Source organism: Pyrgilauda ruficollis, unplaced genomic scaffold (assembly GCF_017590135.1).
Source record: "Pyrgilauda ruficollis isolate IOZ18807 unplaced genomic scaffold, ASM1759013v1 scaffold57, whole genome shotgun sequence".
Lineage (NCBI taxonomy): Eukaryota > Metazoa > Chordata > Aves > Passeriformes > Passeridae > Pyrgilauda > Pyrgilauda ruficollis.
This window is the reverse complement of record NW_024527377.1, coordinates 3,186,421-3,204,590: the sequence shown is the minus strand read 5'-3', so window position 1 is coordinate 3,204,590 and position 18,170 is coordinate 3,186,421. Positions and strand designations below refer to the sequence as shown.

Sequence of the window (18,170 nt, the reverse complement as noted above, 5' to 3'; positions counted from 1 at the left end):
AAACACCTATACATTTCTCCCTGGTCTTGAAACATTTTGTCATCTTGAGCTACTGCACCTTGTGTGCAGGCTTTATCAGTGCTGCTGAATGTTAGATTTGGGGCTTGGATTTGCTCTGCTGCATCTTGTTGGAACAATTTAAATTTGCACTCTATCCACTCCTGGATATCCTTTATTTTGGGGTTACCCCCATTTTAGCTTAGCTCTGGATAAAGAAGAGTTTGAGGCTGTAAACTGTTAGGGCTGAGGTCCTGAGGTGCTTTAGTCAAACCAAAATTTGAATACTGCCCTGTATTATCCCAATAGCAGCAGCAATATTCCAGTTTGGTTCCTGAGGTGGGTGTTTTGTTCCCTGAGGTTGAGCACAGCTCCCCAGTGCATCATGAGGAAAATGTTTCTGAAGGTCTAAGAATGAACACAATTTCTTGCTTCTTTTGTACCTTGAAAGCAACTGGATCAGGTATGGAAGTGCAAGGAGCTCTCCCCAGCTTACTAGAGGTTGCTTTCTATGTGGTTTTTGCTAACACATAATGTAGCCCAGTATTTCAGAGAGCTTTTGGGGCACTTGGGCCAAATTTGAAATGAATCTAGATATTACTTTTTTTTTCTTTTATTTGGAAAACTTCTGCAGACCGTAGGTGCTGCGTGTTTCCAATCTGCACCTGGTATTTGCTTTGAGTCTTTGGGTCTGCTGGAATCCAAAGCCAGGAAGGTTCATGCAAAGTGTTGTGACCCAAAACTGTTTAATCTCAGATCTGCAGCCTCGGAGCCGCAGCCTGACTTGAGTACCTGATGAGTATCAGCTGAGCAAGCATCACAGCATCTGACTTCTGCCCATGAACCATAATGTTTTTCCTCAGGGAACAAGAAAGTAAATTGGCCTTTGTGCAGGAACAGCCAGCTAGGCCGGGGCCGTGGCTTCCTCCTGCTCAATACCAGACCCCACGGTGCTCTGCTGCAAAGTTCTCCTTCCTTCTAAGTGAAGCCATATGAAAAAAAAAAAAAAAAAATCTATTCTTGAGAATGGCTGAACCAACCAATTTGTTCAAGCCATTCTTCTGGTTGATTCATTTTTAACTGAAAAAAATGCTGATATATTGAAAACAACTACAAAAATGCCAAAAGGGAAGAAGGGGAAACAAGTTAAACCATTTGAAGCTCATAAAAGAAGGGGAAAAAAAGCATTTAAGTGCAACCACATGAGTGGTGTAAAATTGGTGTAATACTTAATCCCATGTTAGAGCACAATGTGTTAGATATGAGTTCCTCTAGAAAATAAGGCCCTAAAAGAACCTAATATTTATGACTGAGATTTCACAACATGATCAGCTCACTGTGTTGTGCTTACAAGGGAAAAAACCCTCTGGTTTCCAGATCCACTAAGATAGGTCTTCATTTCACTTGGGCAAGGTTTTTACTTGAATGCTGTTCTCAACTACTTCTTTGGATCAACATAATAAAAAAAAAAGTATCTCTGAGAGCCTCATGGCTTGAAGGAAGAGATGGACCCAGGTTTGTGGAACACCTCTCTCAGTGTTCTCAGTGGAAAAGGGTGATGTGTAGGAGAAATGGAAGGGAAGGCCACGAGCTGGTGCCACAAATTCTTGGCTAAATTGTGGTTCACTGGCAGAACATCTAACAGAGCATTGGTATTCAGCGAGGTTTTGCTGGACTCCCTTTCTTGCAAACGCCTTAAACTCACTTTGTCCTTGGCAAACATTGATTTTACCTTGTGCCCAACAGTAATTTGCCCAGGCAGAAATTTATCCATCCAGCTGAAGGGCTGGGAGGCAGCAGTACAGCCTCCCAGCCATGGGAACATGGGTCAAGGACTAGACTTGGTTTAATTACAGGGGATAAAAAGACATTAAGCACACATAGTGCCTGCTCTCCTTGATGTTGATGGATTATGGTGGTCGTTGAGCAGCCAAATTTGCAATGGGTAAATTAGTTCTAACAAAGGTTATTTACTGTACTGTGGACAAGTACATGGGTTTGGCTTTTGACAATATTTTATGTGAATAATAAAGTGATGTTGATTTTTAATATTTCATTTACTTACCCACAGTAGATGATGTAAGTGGCTGCTACCCAGCAATTGTGAGTGTTTACTATGAACTTTTTACCTTGTTTCTGAGGAGCTATTCTTTAGATACATCCATCATCTCTTCCTCATAATATTTTCAAATAGCAATATATTTCATTCTCTTTCTTTGTCTTTGGGTTACTAAATCTATCATCTTACTGGGAAACTTATGGTATTGTCAGAAATTGCATATTATGCCCTGAATTAAGGCTGTTTAGCTTGAACGTGACAAGTTGTTTAAAAATAGACTGTTATGCTTTGTATTCATTCTCCACTCCAAAACTCTCTTTATAGCAATGTAAATAAAGGACTCCCAGAGCTGATACAGTGGGGCTGGCACAGTTAGAAGAAAAGACTCGGCCATTGCCCAATTTACTTTAGTGCAACATGAATCTTAATTACAGTGAACAAACATCAGACTGCGAGGCCTTGGGAGATGGAGTCATTAGGTAACAGTTTACAGGGAGCATTCATCTTCAAGCAAACTCCCAGGCCTCCTTAATTTCTTTTGTAGTTTCTTAAAGGGGTTGAAAACAAGAGGTATAATATGGATTCACTTTATGCCTGGTTCATTAAGCAGTATCTAAAGCTGAGAGCCCAGAATAAGCTAGGAATTGCTGCAATAATAATTTCCAATTGTTCTGAGCATAGATATTATCACACGTGCAGAGTTTGGGGGTGCAGATGGCATTAGTGACTCCTGGGCTGCTCCTCTGCGCTGCCCTCTCCTGTGGGAGCTGGGAGGTCTCTGTCCTGCTCACCCATCTGCGCCACATAATTGAAATTTGCAACTCTTGGGTTTGATATTTTTCCTTTTAATTCCCATAAATTTTTTTTTTTCTCCTCAGAAGCATTTCCTTACCCAGCTACTGAATAGCAGCAGGATTCTAAATGTGGTTTCCAAAATGCTGCTTTTTTTTTTTTTTTTTTAACCAAATTGCTTTCAGATAAAAACAGCAAGTAGAACAGATGAGAATGGTTTTTAAATTTTTTCCTCTCCCAATTTTGGTTTATCTCACTTGCCACAAGCAATATCTCTAAAATATATTTGTAATTCCATGTGCTGCACCCGCTTTACAGATTTCCTGGAAGACCGTAGGGAAAGAATTATGAGATCACAAAATGGTTTGGGTTGGAAGGGACCTTTAAAGGTCATCCAGTTCAATCCCCCTGCAATGAGCAGGGACATCTTCACTTAGATCAGGTCAGTCAAAGCTCCATCCAACCTGATTTTGAATGTTTCCAGGGATGGAGTATCTACCTTCTCTCTGGACAACCTGTAGGCAAAAGTCAATTTTTCCCATGTGAAAGAAATTAAGAAATTTCTTAAACCTGAAAAAAAAAAAAAACAACCCAACCTAGTATTAATGTCCCTTTTTGTACAGAATCTCTGGTTTCTTGCAGGTTTCTCACATTCTCAGTTGAATGGCTCCAACCCAAGCTTTATGTGGGAACTCTGTTCATCCACCCTTTGATATCAACTCTCCTTTAAGCTGCCTGAAGGCACCATTACCAACCCATTACTCACTTGTTTAGGTACTTGCCCTCCCTCTCCTACACCTCCATTAGGGCTTTTCCTCCTCCCTAAGGAGCAGCCTGTGCTTTCTGCCGGCTGCCAGCAGGAGGGAAAGCAGAATGGTTACTGAGTTTAGATTAAACAGATCCAGGGAGAGTCCTTGGAAAGGCCGGGAAGGATTAAGCAAGGCTGGTGTTTAAAGCACCCTCTGCACTCCGAGGGAGGCTGGAAGCTGCTGAGGCTCAGGCTCTGCAGGTCAGACCCCCAAAATCAGCCCAGAGGGTGGGGCAGGTAGAGAGGCTTTAATTGCTCAGTCACCACTGGTCTCCAGGGTTGGAAAAGGTGCTTCATCAGAGCTGTGGTTCCTCTCCAAAGCAGCTGGACTTGGGAGTGGAAAAAGTAAACCTTTCTCCTGGCTGTGATGTGCTTTCAAGGAGGCTGCAAATATGTTGGGGGATTTTTTTTGTCTCCCCTGTAGAAACTTGTGAGCAAGTTGCTCAGGGAGTAGTGGTAGATGCTTCTACCAATCATTTGTGACTGCCCAGGGCTCCTGTCTGCAGATTGCCAACCCCACAGCGAGGGAGCAGGTGGGATTTGGGCTCCACTGGAGCCCCTGTGAGGGCAGGGGGTGCTTTGGAGCTCTGTGGTGGGCTGGGGAGGGGGAGTGCTGGACAGTGTATCCAACTTCAAAGAGGAGAACTCCAGGCCTTTGCTGAAATTCTGGAGATGCAGTTGCACATTTGAGCACAGAAATGTTTATGCAACAGGGGAAACTCTGATAGGAGTACAGAAATATTTAATGGTCTTTGTTTATCATCCTTCTCCAGCAGAAAGGAGAGGGAGCAGTGTTGTTTCACAGATAAAAAGTGAGTTCTTGCTTTTTGTTAATGTTGCTGTCACTCAGCAAATACTCCACCAGAGCTGGCTGACCTGCTGCAGGAGGCTGCAAAAAGGAGCTTTTTCTTCCAGCCTGGTAATGCACATGTTGTGGGAGGAGGGATGCTTCCAGATGCCAGGCAAGGGATGCTGGCTGCAGCAGAGAGGCTGCAACCCAATGGCATGAAGGACGTGGTGTTATGGCTTTGCCAGGGACATGGATGCTCTGTGTGTGCTGGAGCAGTGTTTATCTCTGAGAGAGTTTAACTCTGTATCAGAGTTTATTGTTTGAGTGCTTTTTTTCCTTAATTAAGGGTATTTTGTCACTTACGACATTTTATTGATCCCTTAACCATTGCTGCCCAGTAGGGTAAGAATACAGCAAGTCTTATATCTGAAATTAAAAATGTATGACGAGTTTTAGGCTGTGTCAGCAGTTGCCCAGAACCAGCTCTGACTCAGACAATGATTAGTATCAAGAGGTTCATGATCATTGCTTTAATACTTTCAATATTGTGATTAGCAAACCTGTAACAGCCATTTGTAGCATGCAGGGACTGCACAGCAATGCTGCTTGCTCAGCAAAGGATTTTTCCCAGAATTTTGGATCATGTTAGATCTGGGGGTCTCTACTATCTACAATACTGATAATTTCAAAACCTGCTTCTCAGCTTGCCTTGGTTTTTTCACTGGAATTACATTGTGGGGAAAAAAAAAGTGGTATTTAAGTTGTTTTGGATTTGGGGAAGGGGGGAAGACATGAGATGGGTCCAAAGGGGAGGACCTGTGGCAGATGCTCTCCTGAGCTCGCTGTCCTTGGGCCATCACTAACCCTGTGCTCTCTGCCTCCACAGGGCCCCCGGGGCGGCGAGGGAAGCCCGGCCGGCGTGGGGAACCTGGTAAGCATCACCTGCCCCGGGCACCAAGGGCCCCGGGGGTGTCATGGGGGGTGTGGGAGCCTTTGGGTAATGGCACCTCCATCTGACAGCTGTGGAACAGGGGCTGCCCTCACCCCTGTGTGCTGGGCATGAAGGGTTTTATTAAAAACTTTAAAAAACCAAACCAAAACTAACTCCCAAAACCCTAAAAACCAAAAACAAATCTTAAAAAAATTTAAAGGAAGAAACCAGCCAATCAAAACAAAAAACCAGTTCCACTCAAAGCACCCACAGCTGTTGCATCTTTTATCCATCCTTCCATTTCTCTCTGTAGCATTCAGCCTCATCACTGCCCCACCCAACACTGAAGAGGGACAGTGAAGGAGTGTGGAAATAGGGAATTCCCCAGCCTGCTGGATGGGAGGTGTGCACTGGCTTGGTCTCTGCATGTGGCCATGCCCCTGTGCTGCCTGCCAGCCATGGGGTGGTGGTGTCTGCAGTTGGGAGTCAGGGATGACCAAACCTCAGCCACCAGCCTTGGGCACTGAGCATCAGTGAGTGCCCTGAGTGTGCCCTCAGCCTGGCTGGAACCACAGAGCAGCCTTGCTGGGGGTTTCATTTGAGCTGGCTGTAATTCTGTGTCCCTGTCACTTCAGTGCATCTGGCGAGGTCTGGGGCTTTGTCCCTGTCTCTGCAATGGGAAGGACTGCCCCTGTTTCAGCTGCGGAGAGGTGCTGTTTACATCCTGCTGCTGGGTCTGAGTGCTGCTGGAGAGGGGAGAGATGCAGCTGGTCTTGCTCTTTCTCAGGAAAATAGACTGGGATGTGCCCAGAGAGGCAGGCAGATTTTGGGATTGCCTCACTGTGCCAGAAAGCAGCACATGAAATGACTTGTCCCAGCTCTTAGGTTCTTGGACACTGACAGAATGAACAGGAGCCAGTGGATTTCATTTAGTGAGGAGGCTGAATTCTATTCTCTGCTGCTCTTGCTATTGAAAATTCACAACTGGGATTTCAAAAAGGGCAGCATAACTTTCTGATCACCAATATTTTAAACAACTTTTTAAACTCTGAGGAAAGGAAGTTGAGTGGATATGTGCTGCACACCAGCAGCAACACCTGAACTCATGGACTGATGGACAAGAAAGGCAGGCAGGCATTTCCCTTCACTTCCACTGCTGGTATTCCTGGGTGCATTAGGGGTTTTCTGAGATATTTGTGTTCCTGAAGCATCCAGGATTTACTCCTGGCCCAGGGCTGGGTGCTGAGGGGGTGATGGTGGATCCCAGCCAGCTTTGTTAATTAGTTTTATTTTCCCAGCAGCTGGGCTGCAGGAACAGCCACCAGACAGCTTTGATTATTTTCTTGGGTTTTTTTAAAATATCACCTAAGGGCTTTAAGGAGCACAGTGGAATACACCATTCTACCAAGGGCAGCTGGAGAGGTCAGCCAATGGGTCTGATTTTATATGCAGGCATTTATGTAAACACTGTGCAAGATGTGTCTCTGGTCCCTACAAAAATCTGGGAGGTAACTCTGAGCTCGCACATGCACTTAAATCTCTTCTCCCTGCTTCATGCAAAACTTTTGAAAAGCAGCAATTTCCCTTGTGCTGTGACACATCTGCAAATGCACTTGAGCATCCCTCTGATGAAGCAGAAAGCTGCAGAGAATCAATGCACAGCCAGCAAGAAAACAAGCATTGTAAAAGAAGAAGAAAAAAATTAATTATTGGCAATAAAAAATTTCAAACTTTAGTAACAACTTTTTAAAAATTTCTGCAATTGTGGAGGAAAGTAGAGAAGAGTGCAGCTGCCACCCACTGCACACAGCCACACACTGGGGCTCAAAGGGGCTCCCCAGTGAAATCCAAGGAATGCAGTGCAGAGCCTGCACTGCCCCACTGCAGATACACAGGGAGAGGCATCCTGCTGTGTATTGCTTTTGGCTGAGCTGACTGATGTTTGTTTCTCCAGATAACTTGAATATATATTTCTATATCTGTTTGAGAACCTGACCACACATAAACTGGGCCCTTGTTCCTCCAGTACAGCTGATAAATGTGAATAAAACTTTGTTTGTGTAGCATGCTGGTGTCCATCCCCAGGGACCCTGCCTGGTTAGGGCTTCACAGCCTCCAGACAAAGGCTGTTGAAGAGCCAGAAGGCTCAGCCCTGCCAAAGGAAGTGTTTTTCTTTGGCCTTTGTTGAAATAGTCATGTTGAAAAACCCTTTCAGATTATATTGAAACTTTCAATGTATATCTCTAAGAAACAAGTAGAGAAACTGTTAAGAGACACTCCTGTCCCTTTTAATCACACTCTCTTGTTGATCTAAACCAAGACTGAATTTTGCTTTTTTCTTCTGCCATGATGGATTCAGATAAAATAAATTAATCCTACAGCTCTGTTTCTCTAAGCTAAGAATTCATCATCATGAAAACACATTGGGACAACTGCTCTCTTCCACAGATATGTGCCATACCATAAAAGATTAATTTTTAAACCATTTCTGGCCAAAAAAAAGTTAACTATTTAGACCATTTGGATGTGGGACAAGCCTGGCTGCACATAATTCAAAAACACTTGTTAAAGCAATGGGGTGAAGCCCCATTGTCCCCAGAACCTGCCCAGGGCAGGCAGTGGGTCCTGCTGGGGCCTGGCCTCTGGGCTGATAGTGTTTTTTGCTGTACAGAAGCATAAAGGCAGCAAGTTTCCCCTGGGGCCCTGGAGGGCAGAGGGGGCTGCTCTAAACCCCAGCCTCCTTTGGGCTTCACATCTCTGGTGGCAGCTCCAGCTTCCCGTGGTGGCACAATTGTCCCCCTGTCATCCCTTCCCTGACCTCAGACTCAAGGATCAAGTACCTGGGGAGTGCTTCTGCCACCATCAGCCCAGCTGAACAAACCAGGCAGTAATTGAGTAAATGGCTCCATCCAACCCATTTTATTTACTCTCTCCACCTTCTGGCCCTTGGGAATCACTGCTGCAGCAGAGGAGCAGTCCCAGAGCTGGGCACGACCACTGCAAAAGAGGCTACTTTTAAAAACCAACTTATCCCACTGTTGCTACCACGGGGTCAGAAATTCACACCAGCAGCTTTCCTGGGGATGTCACTTTGTCTGTTTGCTCTGGTCCAGCACATCCTGAGCTCCATCCCACCCTGCCAGGACAGACACAAGGGTCCCAGCACCCTTATTCCTGCACATGATCTTCAGCAGTTTCTTTTCCAGCTGGAAAGCAAGCACAGCCTTGAAGAGTCATGTGCACCCACGCATGGAAGCAGTGTATAGAAAGAAAAACACATTTTAATACAATTTTGTGAGGGATTTTCAGCATTCTCTCACTGTGGGGTTGGAAGAAAGGTTTTGTAGCACTTGCTGTCATGATTGGCCCTGACAGCCAGCCTGCTCATCTCAGATGCAGTTCCTTTTCCTTGCCAAAGGCAAAATCAGGTTTAATGTCATGTTAGCTTATTTTTCCAATGTGATATGTCCCAGTGAGGACACAGTTCAACTGCTGGAGTGAGCGTTTGTGAAATAACACGGATTTTTGCCAGGGACCTGGGAGGTTTTGCTTCCCCTCCTGCTGCCAGCTGGTGCTGTGTGAGCAGGATGGGGTAGGGATGCACAGCCCTCAGGGGCTTTGTGTTTATTGTTTTAAAGATTGAGCCATGCTGGGGTGTTCCTGAAGGATGGATGAACAGGATCCAGGATTTGGGAGCTTAGATGAAGTATTGGTTCAAAGGCTTTGCACGACTAGATGGTGGGAGATGATGTTCCTGTCTCTCGGAATGTCATTCTGCTTTCTTCCCCTGTCTTGTTGGTTGATCCAAAAACTGATCTGAAGCTCAAAATCTCTCAAAATAAACCAGGAGATAATCTACATGAAATGTTCAGCTTGGGAAGTCTCTGAGTAGGGCTCTGCTCTCCTCACTTTAAGCAAGAGCTGCCCCAGGACACAAACACCCAAAGCTGATGGCTGGGGTGCTCTGCAGCATCTGTTTGCATCAGCTGTGCACAGCTACAGCCCAGGGGGATAAACATTGTCTGGTTTGGCACAAAATTCCCTTTACAGGTGGGCCAGAGAGGGCATGTTTTTGATGAAGTGTTTTTTCATTGGAAAATCCTGACTTGGCATACTTTCTGTTTCTGGCATAAAAAGTTTTGTTTACAAAATGTTTTCATCTCAAAAGCAGTTTTTGGGGAAATATGTTGAAATTTTGCTATGGGATAGAAGTCTTCTGCCCACCACTCACGATTTTTTCTTTACATTATGCCGAAATGTTGCCTTTATTTGGACTTCTAACAAAGAATTTATTCAAAGGGGTTTTTTTGTTTGTTTGATAGGGCTTTTTTCTTATAGATGTTCTGTTTGTGCAAATGTCCTGATTTGGAACAAGAAGTAATCTAGAGCTTTTTAAAAGGAAAAAATCCCAATGTGATTTCTATGCAGGGAAGGTTTATTTCTCTCCCAGCCCTATATATACTTAAAATCCCATATTTTACATATCAGATTTATGCTTTCAGACCCATTGGCCTTGTGATTGGACAAGTGTAAATGCATGGTTGTTGTTTTTGACTAAGTACACATGGGGTTGCATGTGGGTAAATCACACAGAAAGCTGTATTTATTTGGGGATTTCTATTGCTCCCCCTATTTCTCACTATAAACTGCCTGTGACAACCTCATACCCAAGGACTTCTTCTGCTGAACTTCAGGAAAAATCTAATCTGGCTCTCAGTAATGAACCACTGCTAGGAGAGCAGATTCCTGTGCCCCAGCCCTGAGGAACAGACAGGAGTTAGAGGTCAGCACACAGTGACAAACAGCTTTTCCCAGATTCTCTGGCTTCTTATGGCTGCAGCAGTTGTTACCTGCTGTTACCCATGGCTCAGTTACTCCCCTTTCAGCATCCCAAATTAATAGCTCTATGTGTATGTATATACATAATGCTTGTGTTTAAATACACATAGCCATATATTAATGTAGATTTTTTTTTTACTTTTTTTTTTTTTAACATCTTCAGGTGGCCACAGATGCATGCTTGCTACCTTGGGGATGGGCTATTTGCCCTTTAGAGTTGCAGCAAAATCCCCTCTGACTCTTCCTGAGCTGTTGGAAATGTCTGGCTGGTTTTGTTTCCCCTGCCTGGCTCTCTCCTCTCATGGTGGGAGAGCTTGCATGATAAATGACTTGCAGATTTAACAGAAATATCATCTTATCCCAAAATTTCCAAGCTGAAAAAATACTTGGAAATAAATGACTGTGACCTGTCATTTCCCATATGTTTGTGTACTGCTGGGGATGATGCTGCTGTGACCTGCTCAGGCTTTGGATATACAAAATAACATTAAGTTGGTCAATCAGGAAATCTGGGTCATTAATTTTTAATGAGTTTTGATTTTCACCTCCCGCTAGCACAGCTGTGCATGTTCTTAAGGAATCTTTTTGTGTTTCCAAATATCTCCATGCCCTTGCATGCTTGAGCACAAAGTGCTCACTCCTGGTTACAGCAGCATCCTCCCTGTTCAGGTAAATCAATCATAGACCAAAATCTGTGCATTTGCAGGTTATTTTTGTCTTTCTCCTCTTCCTTCTGAAATCAGCCACCAAGTTAATTTGTCACATAGTTTTCAGTACACAAAGGGTGTTTCCAAATTTTATTTGTTGTAAGAAGAATTTCCAAGTTGTTTCATTCTTCCTTTCAGCCTCTCAAACTGATTATTGCCAGTCAAAATTATTAGCAGTAAATTCTGGCAAATTTCTTTGAAAAGAGCATAAATCTTGTGCAATGTGCTCACAATGATGAGAAGGCTGGATGAGGGGCAGCCCCTGGGTACAGGATCAGCTTCTTCATTTGTTGTTGAATTGCAAAAATATTTGACTTTTTTCCATAGGAAACAAGTGTCTTGTGGCTGGGCTGTTGAAAAACACATTCAGCAAGCCAGAAAGTCATGTTGTTCTTAGGAGGAGGAAAGATCAGTCCAATAGGTTTAACTTTATGCCTTAATGAAGATTTATTTAGCCTCAATTGGCCAACAGCACTGTGAAAGATTGGTGTAACTCCAGTGATGGGGCTGGAGAATATCCAAAGGTGCATATACAGACCCCCCATTTGAGGATTCCTGAATTTTGGAGGAGGAAGCACTTTCAAAGAGCACTTGCCTGCGCATGTTGGGGGGAAAAAAACAGTAGCTGAGAAAAGGAAAGTAGGCAACAAATTCCAAAGAGATTATAATTGGTACATGATTGAAATCCCATATTAAAATAATTTCCTGCCCACTTCTTTGAGACTTAAGTCTTGACTTTTCCACAAAAGGGCTCTTGTGGGTAGCCTGGTGTAAGTGAGTTAATAAATCAGGTTTATGATTCTCAGTTAATATATTGGCATAGAGCCACTAGCTTCTGTATCCAGAAGAAATTAAAGCAAGGAGAGCAAGTTAAGCCCCTGTGCTCCTGGCCTGGAGGTTGTCCCTGCCCCAGGCATGTCTGTGTGGCACTGACCCCCTCCAGGTGACAGACACAGGTCAGTGGATGGTTCTTGGTGCACTGCCAGCCATTACTTGCTGCCACCCCTCATTCTTAGGCTTGTTTGGTTTTTATTTAATTCAACTTAGTGATGTTTTTAATTTAAAAATTAATTTTAAAATCCTTGAGAAGGCATTGACTTGAAATATGCTTTTTGAATAATATTGTTGAATAACATAGATGAACAAAGCTTTTTTTATATATTTTTCTGCCCCCATTTTAAGCTTTCCCACTTTTTTTCCCCTTTTCTAATTCTGTTTCTAGTTTCTGGTTTTGATCAGGCAAGAGTCAGAGCATGAAGAAATCCCAAACAGAGCTATAGGCTGCCTCATGAACAGGAGTGCAACATGGATTGCTTTGGATTAGGGCTCAGTGCTCACCTCAAGTGCAGCACCAGTTTGGGCAAGCAGTGGGAAAACTGCAGAAATTGGTGTGGCTGTGGTGAACACCCTGCACTTCTGGGGACTTTTGGGAATGTTTCTTTTTCTACTGCTCAAAAAAACCAGCCTCAGCCTGTGCCCCTGGCCCCCAGACCTGATGTGGGTGTGATGGGCATTTCCGTGGAGCTGAGGCACACGAGGCAGGGGTGGCACAGGGCTGGGGGGCTGTGTGACATGTTTGGAGGTCAGGGAGAGGTGGGCACATCCAACAGGAACATTTGGGAAGCAGGGGACATGGGGGTGACACAGGGATGTGGGGCTGTGTGATTTGTTTGGAGGTCAGGGAGAGGTGGGCACATCCAACAGGAACATTTGGGGTCTGTGGAAGCAGCAGCACTGCCCTTGTCAGGTCCCTACCACACTGCTCCTGTGGCTTTGGTGAGATTATATCCTGCTCCTCCTGCATTACTCAAAGGATAAATAAGGTCCATGATGAAAATACAGATTTTATTAATAAAAATTTGCACATATTTCTGGCCACGTCTGTCTCCTTCCTGCTGGCCACAGGTGGTGCCAAGGCCCTGATGCCTGCACATGGGCCCTGCCCTGATGTGCCCAGGGTCTTGTGGGGGGAGAGGAAACAGAATCATAGTGTGAAAAAGATGGGAAAAGAGTGGTTTGACACCCCGGTCAGTAGTGTGAGATGGGCCAGCAGCACGGGTGAGATGGGGCTGTCTGTAACAGGAGGGTGTGGATGGTGCTGAGTGTATCTGCAAAGTCATCATGTGGGAATTGGACTGAAGAGTTCTAAATCATTCTGATGTTGGTTCCTGCTTTGTGTTGCTTTGTCAGATTATACTTTTTCTTTGTAATTGACTCTTTTTTTCTTTGCTTTTCTTTTGTTTTCCAGGACCGGCAGTAAGTATCGTGGATTTTACTGTTGGATCAACAAAGTTAAGACTTCCCCTTCCCCTGCCTTTCAGTGTCCTTGCAAAAGCACCACATTTTTTGGTAGAGGTGTGTCTGGAAACAAAATCAGTACCAGATGCTGCTGGGTTTTTGGTGGGGTTTTTTTTGGTTTTTTATTTTTGGTTTTTTTTTTTTTTTTTTTTTGTGATTGTAGACAAATTGTGGGGGGGAATTTTAAAATGTTTAACTTGGTCCCCCAAGGGACTTGCACTAATTTTAAACTCAAAAAATATTCAGTAAAAAGGAGTTTTCCCTTTAAAGAGTTCTTTAGTCTGCCTATTTAACAGAAAGAGTGCTGTACTAATATTTAACATGTTACTGGGTTTATTGGTTCTAAAGCTCTGTCTTGCTTTTCTTATCTATTGTGTTTGCAGCATTTAATATGGGTTTGGTTGCCTCACAAGGGGGGCTAGAGGGAAAACCATAGCTTGCTTCCTTCTTTCTTTGAAGTCTTGTGTAGAATAATGAGCATTCCTACCAATGCAACCAGAAAATTTATGGGGAAATAGTTGTTTGAAGGGGTAATAGTTGAAAATGTGTCAACTCCTCCTTTCAAATGTTCAGACGTGCCTTTGGCTGTGCCACCACATCCAAATCTGTTGTTCTCCTGCTGGTTTTGGAGTGAGAATTTATGTTTTATTTGTGCCCTCCAAGTTGCTGCGGGTTGGTTTAAAAAATAAATTAGGTATGAGGTGCTTCTGGTTTTCTACCTTTCTTCCCCCAGAGGAGGAGGAGGAGGAGAGGTTCAAGCTGCACTTTTCCTTATCTGTCATTGCACTAGCAGAGGCATTTCTTCACGTTCTTCTCTTCCTATAGAGCCTCATTGGGTTGAAAAGGGCTTATTTTAGGGAAAATAAATTTGGCAGCTATTCCTGGGCTAGTAAATTTCCAGTTCTGTTTTGGTGACAAGGAGTGGGGGCTGTCCCAGCACCATGGGCTTGGTTCTCTTGGGGCTGGCAGCACTGCCTGTGTGTTTAGTTAAGGCTTCTCAGCCCTTTGAATTTTTGCTTCTATTTCAAGTTCATTTTTTAACCGAAATACTTAAGAGGGGGTTGAGAAAAATGATAATTTGTGATTACAAATAAAGAGGATATTGGGATACTGCCTATTTCAAACTCCCCATATACACCTTTAGGGGACATTCCCCGTTGACTGAAGCACTTTGGTTAGCTGGAATGGGTTTGTGTGGCTGTGTGGTGGTGCTCAGAGGCTCCTCTCAGCCCCCACAGCCGGGTGTGGTGCTGCCTCACGTGTGCTGTCTGCTCACGTTCATTATGGCCATCCAACACAGGCAACATATGGTGCACTATTAATTTTTCTTTGTCTCTAGTTGGTTTCATTTCCTGGTTCCCACGGCACTATTGAATTGCAAACGGAGCGCAGGGGAGATTTAACACAAACAAGACCTTTTTTTCCTTTCCTCTCCCCTTGCCCTTCTTTGAAAGACAACTCCTGGTTTAGTTAATTTTTGGGTTGGGTGGGGTTGGTTGGTTGGTTGGTTTTGGTTTTTTAAATCCTGCTTTTTAGCATAAATGGCCTTTTCCAGAGACTTCTTTAAGCATAATATTAAATAAGTCCTAGAACCCACAGAACCACAATATTATTTTATTTTAACAGTACTGCATTTATTAGTTTCTTCTGTTTCTTGATTTAGGCCAGAAGGAATTGATTACTTCTTACATGTATAGCATTACACTGCTCTAACTATATCCCCAATTCTGTTGTTTCCTAGTAGCAGTTGTTCGGTATTTTATTCTTTTGGCTGTCATAAGTTAGTTATGCATATAAAATTATTAGAATTTGTGGTACAGGATTTGTGGCTGATGGATGATTGATTGTCCTGTCTGTGAGTAAGGGGTGTTCTGCTCAGATATGCTATAAAACCTCTGTTTTGGAGAGTATTAAAATCACATGCTGGGTAGGAAATTTCTACAATTGAAATATAGGCTTACCACAGACTGTAATTAAGCATTTACAGTCACAGATATTAGCAAACATATTATGTGCTAGTGTGCTGGCTGGGGAACTCACCAGCAAGCGAGGGCAGGGCGTCCCAAGTGTTTCCTATTTATCTGTGTGTGCTCCCTGCCATACCTCTGCATAAAACCCCCCCTGTACACTTCATCCCAAGCTGTAACTGGTTAAACAGGCAATTGCTGAAGTCAGTGTTGTTTCTGGATGAACCAGGAGTGCTGCAGGAGGCATTTCAGCTGCAGGGGTGCTTAGGAGAAAGGAGAACCCCGTGGAGGGGCTGCTGGAGCTGTGCCATGCCATGAGCCAAGCCTGACCTGGCTCTGCACCCATAGCACGCTGACACCACCCGAGTTTGTGCAGCAGATGACTTTGCTGCACCAGACACACCTCGCTGCCTTTTTGTGTGCCAGTAATCCTCACCAGCTCCTTGCCAGGATCTGCCCTGACTCTGGTTTGCAGCGGGCTCTGCTGTAGCTCACGGCATGGTTAGCAGCTCCTCGGGCTGTAAACGCCTCTGGGAACTCCTGAGGAGAGCAGGGAAGGTGAAATACCCTGAATGGGCTGTGTTTTGTTCTGCTGATCCTGCAGCTGCTGCTAGGAACTTCTGCAGGGTCATTCCCCACAGCATCAGCTGGGCTTTCTGCTTCACTGCAAATAAAGCAAAGCTTGGATGTGAGCTGGGAGAGCGCATCCTGCAAGGAAGTTAATGGGTCTTAGAGAGGTAAACCTTCACTGAATCAAGTGCTGGAACAGGAGTTTGAAGCTCAGTGATTGCTGTCCTGGCTGCTACCTCAGCCTCCACGACCTCTCCCCAGCACTGGGGTGTTTTCTTTCCTCTTGGCACCCCCATCCCAGGGCAGGTTTATGGCCAGGACCCAGCATGTGCCATGTCTGTGGCTCCAGGGCCAGCAGAGCTGGGCACAGGCAGCAGGGATGGGAGCAAGTTGGCAAAACCGTGGTAAGTAGCCAAAGGGGAGCAGGAGATCACAATCCAGGGAAATCCAGGGAAAATACACTGTAGGTGTGACCCCTCTGATAGGAAAGTTGCCCCAAGAGGTTTGTCCAGTTTAGTGGCAGGGCTGCCTGGAGAGCTGGTGGCCCTCCTGCTGCTATGTGATGTCGAGCTGCTCCAGATGCACTGACTGACTCATCTCCCTTGTTCCCCCCACAGGGGCAGTCAGGACGTGATGGTTACCCGGTAACTCCACTGCTCCTTTGAGTTTTATTCTTTTCTAATCTGCGCTCTGTTGTCCTCTTCAGCATTTTCCATGACGCTTGATTTTCCCTGCCTGTTTTAAGCTGCTTTTTTTAACTTCCCTCCTCTCTTTCTTCATTAGCAATAGCTTTTGAGGGATTCAGCCCTAAAACTTAAAAGCTTGAGCAATAATCTCCCTTAGTGTTTACAGGGATGAAATACTTGAGCCCTTTCATGGTTGTATTCGTGTTCTTGTTTAAGAGTTCACTGGACTGCAAAGTGAGTGAAGGCTTTGGGTTTGTCCCACTTAGAACTCGAAGAGGGGATACTGGTGAAAGAGCTTCAGGTGTTGAGGTAGATCCTCATTTACCCATATCCAAAAATTTATCTGTGGGTGCAGAGCTGTCCTGCTGGATGTGCAGGAGGAGGGAGTTCTTGTTCTGGCCCGATCCCAAACCTCAGCCTCAGGCTGGTTCCCCTGTCTCTCATCAATGCCCTTGGGTGGCCACAGTGCTCCAGCTCCGAGGGGCTCAGCAGCTCATCAGGGAGCCTCTCCCAAGCACAAACTTGGTCTAAGGGGTTGGCAAAAAACACCGTAAATTCTCCTTGTACGTGGCATGGAGAGAGAGCTTCCATCTCTGCTCCTGCTTTTTGAATTGATGCAGTGAGCTCTGCAGTGCCTGTTGCTCTGGAAGGGGTGAATTGGCTTTTCTTAGCCTTCTCCTTCCTGTGGTTGATGTAGTTGATGCCCTTTTTTCGCTTTTTTTTTTTTTCCTTTTTTTTTTTTTTCCTGTTTTTTTTTTTTCTTTTTTTTCCTGAATGATTGTGTTAGAAAAACCCCCTGCTTGTCTTTGCCACCACATGCCCTGGCCTGGTTCCCCTTGAGTGCCCAGAAACCACAGAAACATCTATTTAGTTTTTTGTGTGCCAGGGAGCTCAAGAGAGGAGGATTGGAAGGGAATTCCAGGGCTCTTTGCAGTTTTCACTTCCCCTGGACCCCTGTGATCCTCCCTGGGGAGGACAGCAGCGTTTCCCCAGAAATGGAGAGGTGGGAGATGGGGTTAATTTTGCAGAGCCAGCCTGTGGGGCCCTTGCTCGGGACTGCACCAAGTGGTGAGGATGGATGGGGTTTGCTGAGAGGGGAGGCTGTGGCCAGCAGGGCTCCGTGTCCAGGGAAGGTTTGTAAGGGGTTTGTCTCCCTCGGTGCTCCTTGTCCAGGGAAGGGTTTGTAAGGGGTTTGTCTCCCTGAGGGCTCCGTGTCCAGGGAAGGGTTTGTAAGGGGTTTGTCTCCCTCAGGGCTCCGTGTCCAGGGAAGGGTTTGTAAGGGGTTTGTCTCCCTCAGGGCTCTCTGTCCAGGGAAGGGTTTGTAAGGGGTTTGTCTCCCTCAGGTGGCACCTGCCCGCAGCAGTCCCGGCGATGCTGGAGCCAGGAGGTTGCACAGATGCCTCAGGGATCTGTTGGAAATTAAGAGTTTAATTTATTAGAAGTTAAGATGCGAAATTTAACTCTAATGGGCTGTTGATTGTTATTTTTAGGGTGGCGTTTTGTCCTTGTGGGGTGTGGCAAACCCTGCTGGATTAGTAGTGCCCTTGGCAGGTTTGTCCCTTCTCCTGTCTCAGTCATGGGGTTTAGTGGCAGAACTCTGAAAACCAGAAACTCTGGGAGGAAATAGGGGCTGTACCCTAGGAGAGAGGACCACCACTGTCCCCTGGGCAGCCTGGCACCTTGCCTGTCCCAGCCCCTGGAGAGGGATTTTGGTGATGCTCCAGCA

General features: G+C 45.1%; 1 protein-coding gene across 1 annotated transcript in view; it reads left to right on the top strand.

Annotated features, from left to right (window-relative positions):
• COL23A1 (collagen type XXIII alpha 1 chain) overlaps positions 1–18,170 on the top strand; it is a 173,972-nt gene that overhangs the window by 117,574 nt on the left and 38,228 nt on the right. Inside the window, exons 4-5 of the mRNA XM_041482214.1 lie at positions 5,333–5,377; positions 13,172–13,179. Of these exons, the coding sequence (XP_041338148.1) occupies positions 5,333–5,377; positions 13,172–13,179 (53 nt within the window). The remainder of the gene's footprint in view (positions 1–5,332; positions 5,378–13,171; positions 13,180–18,170) is intronic.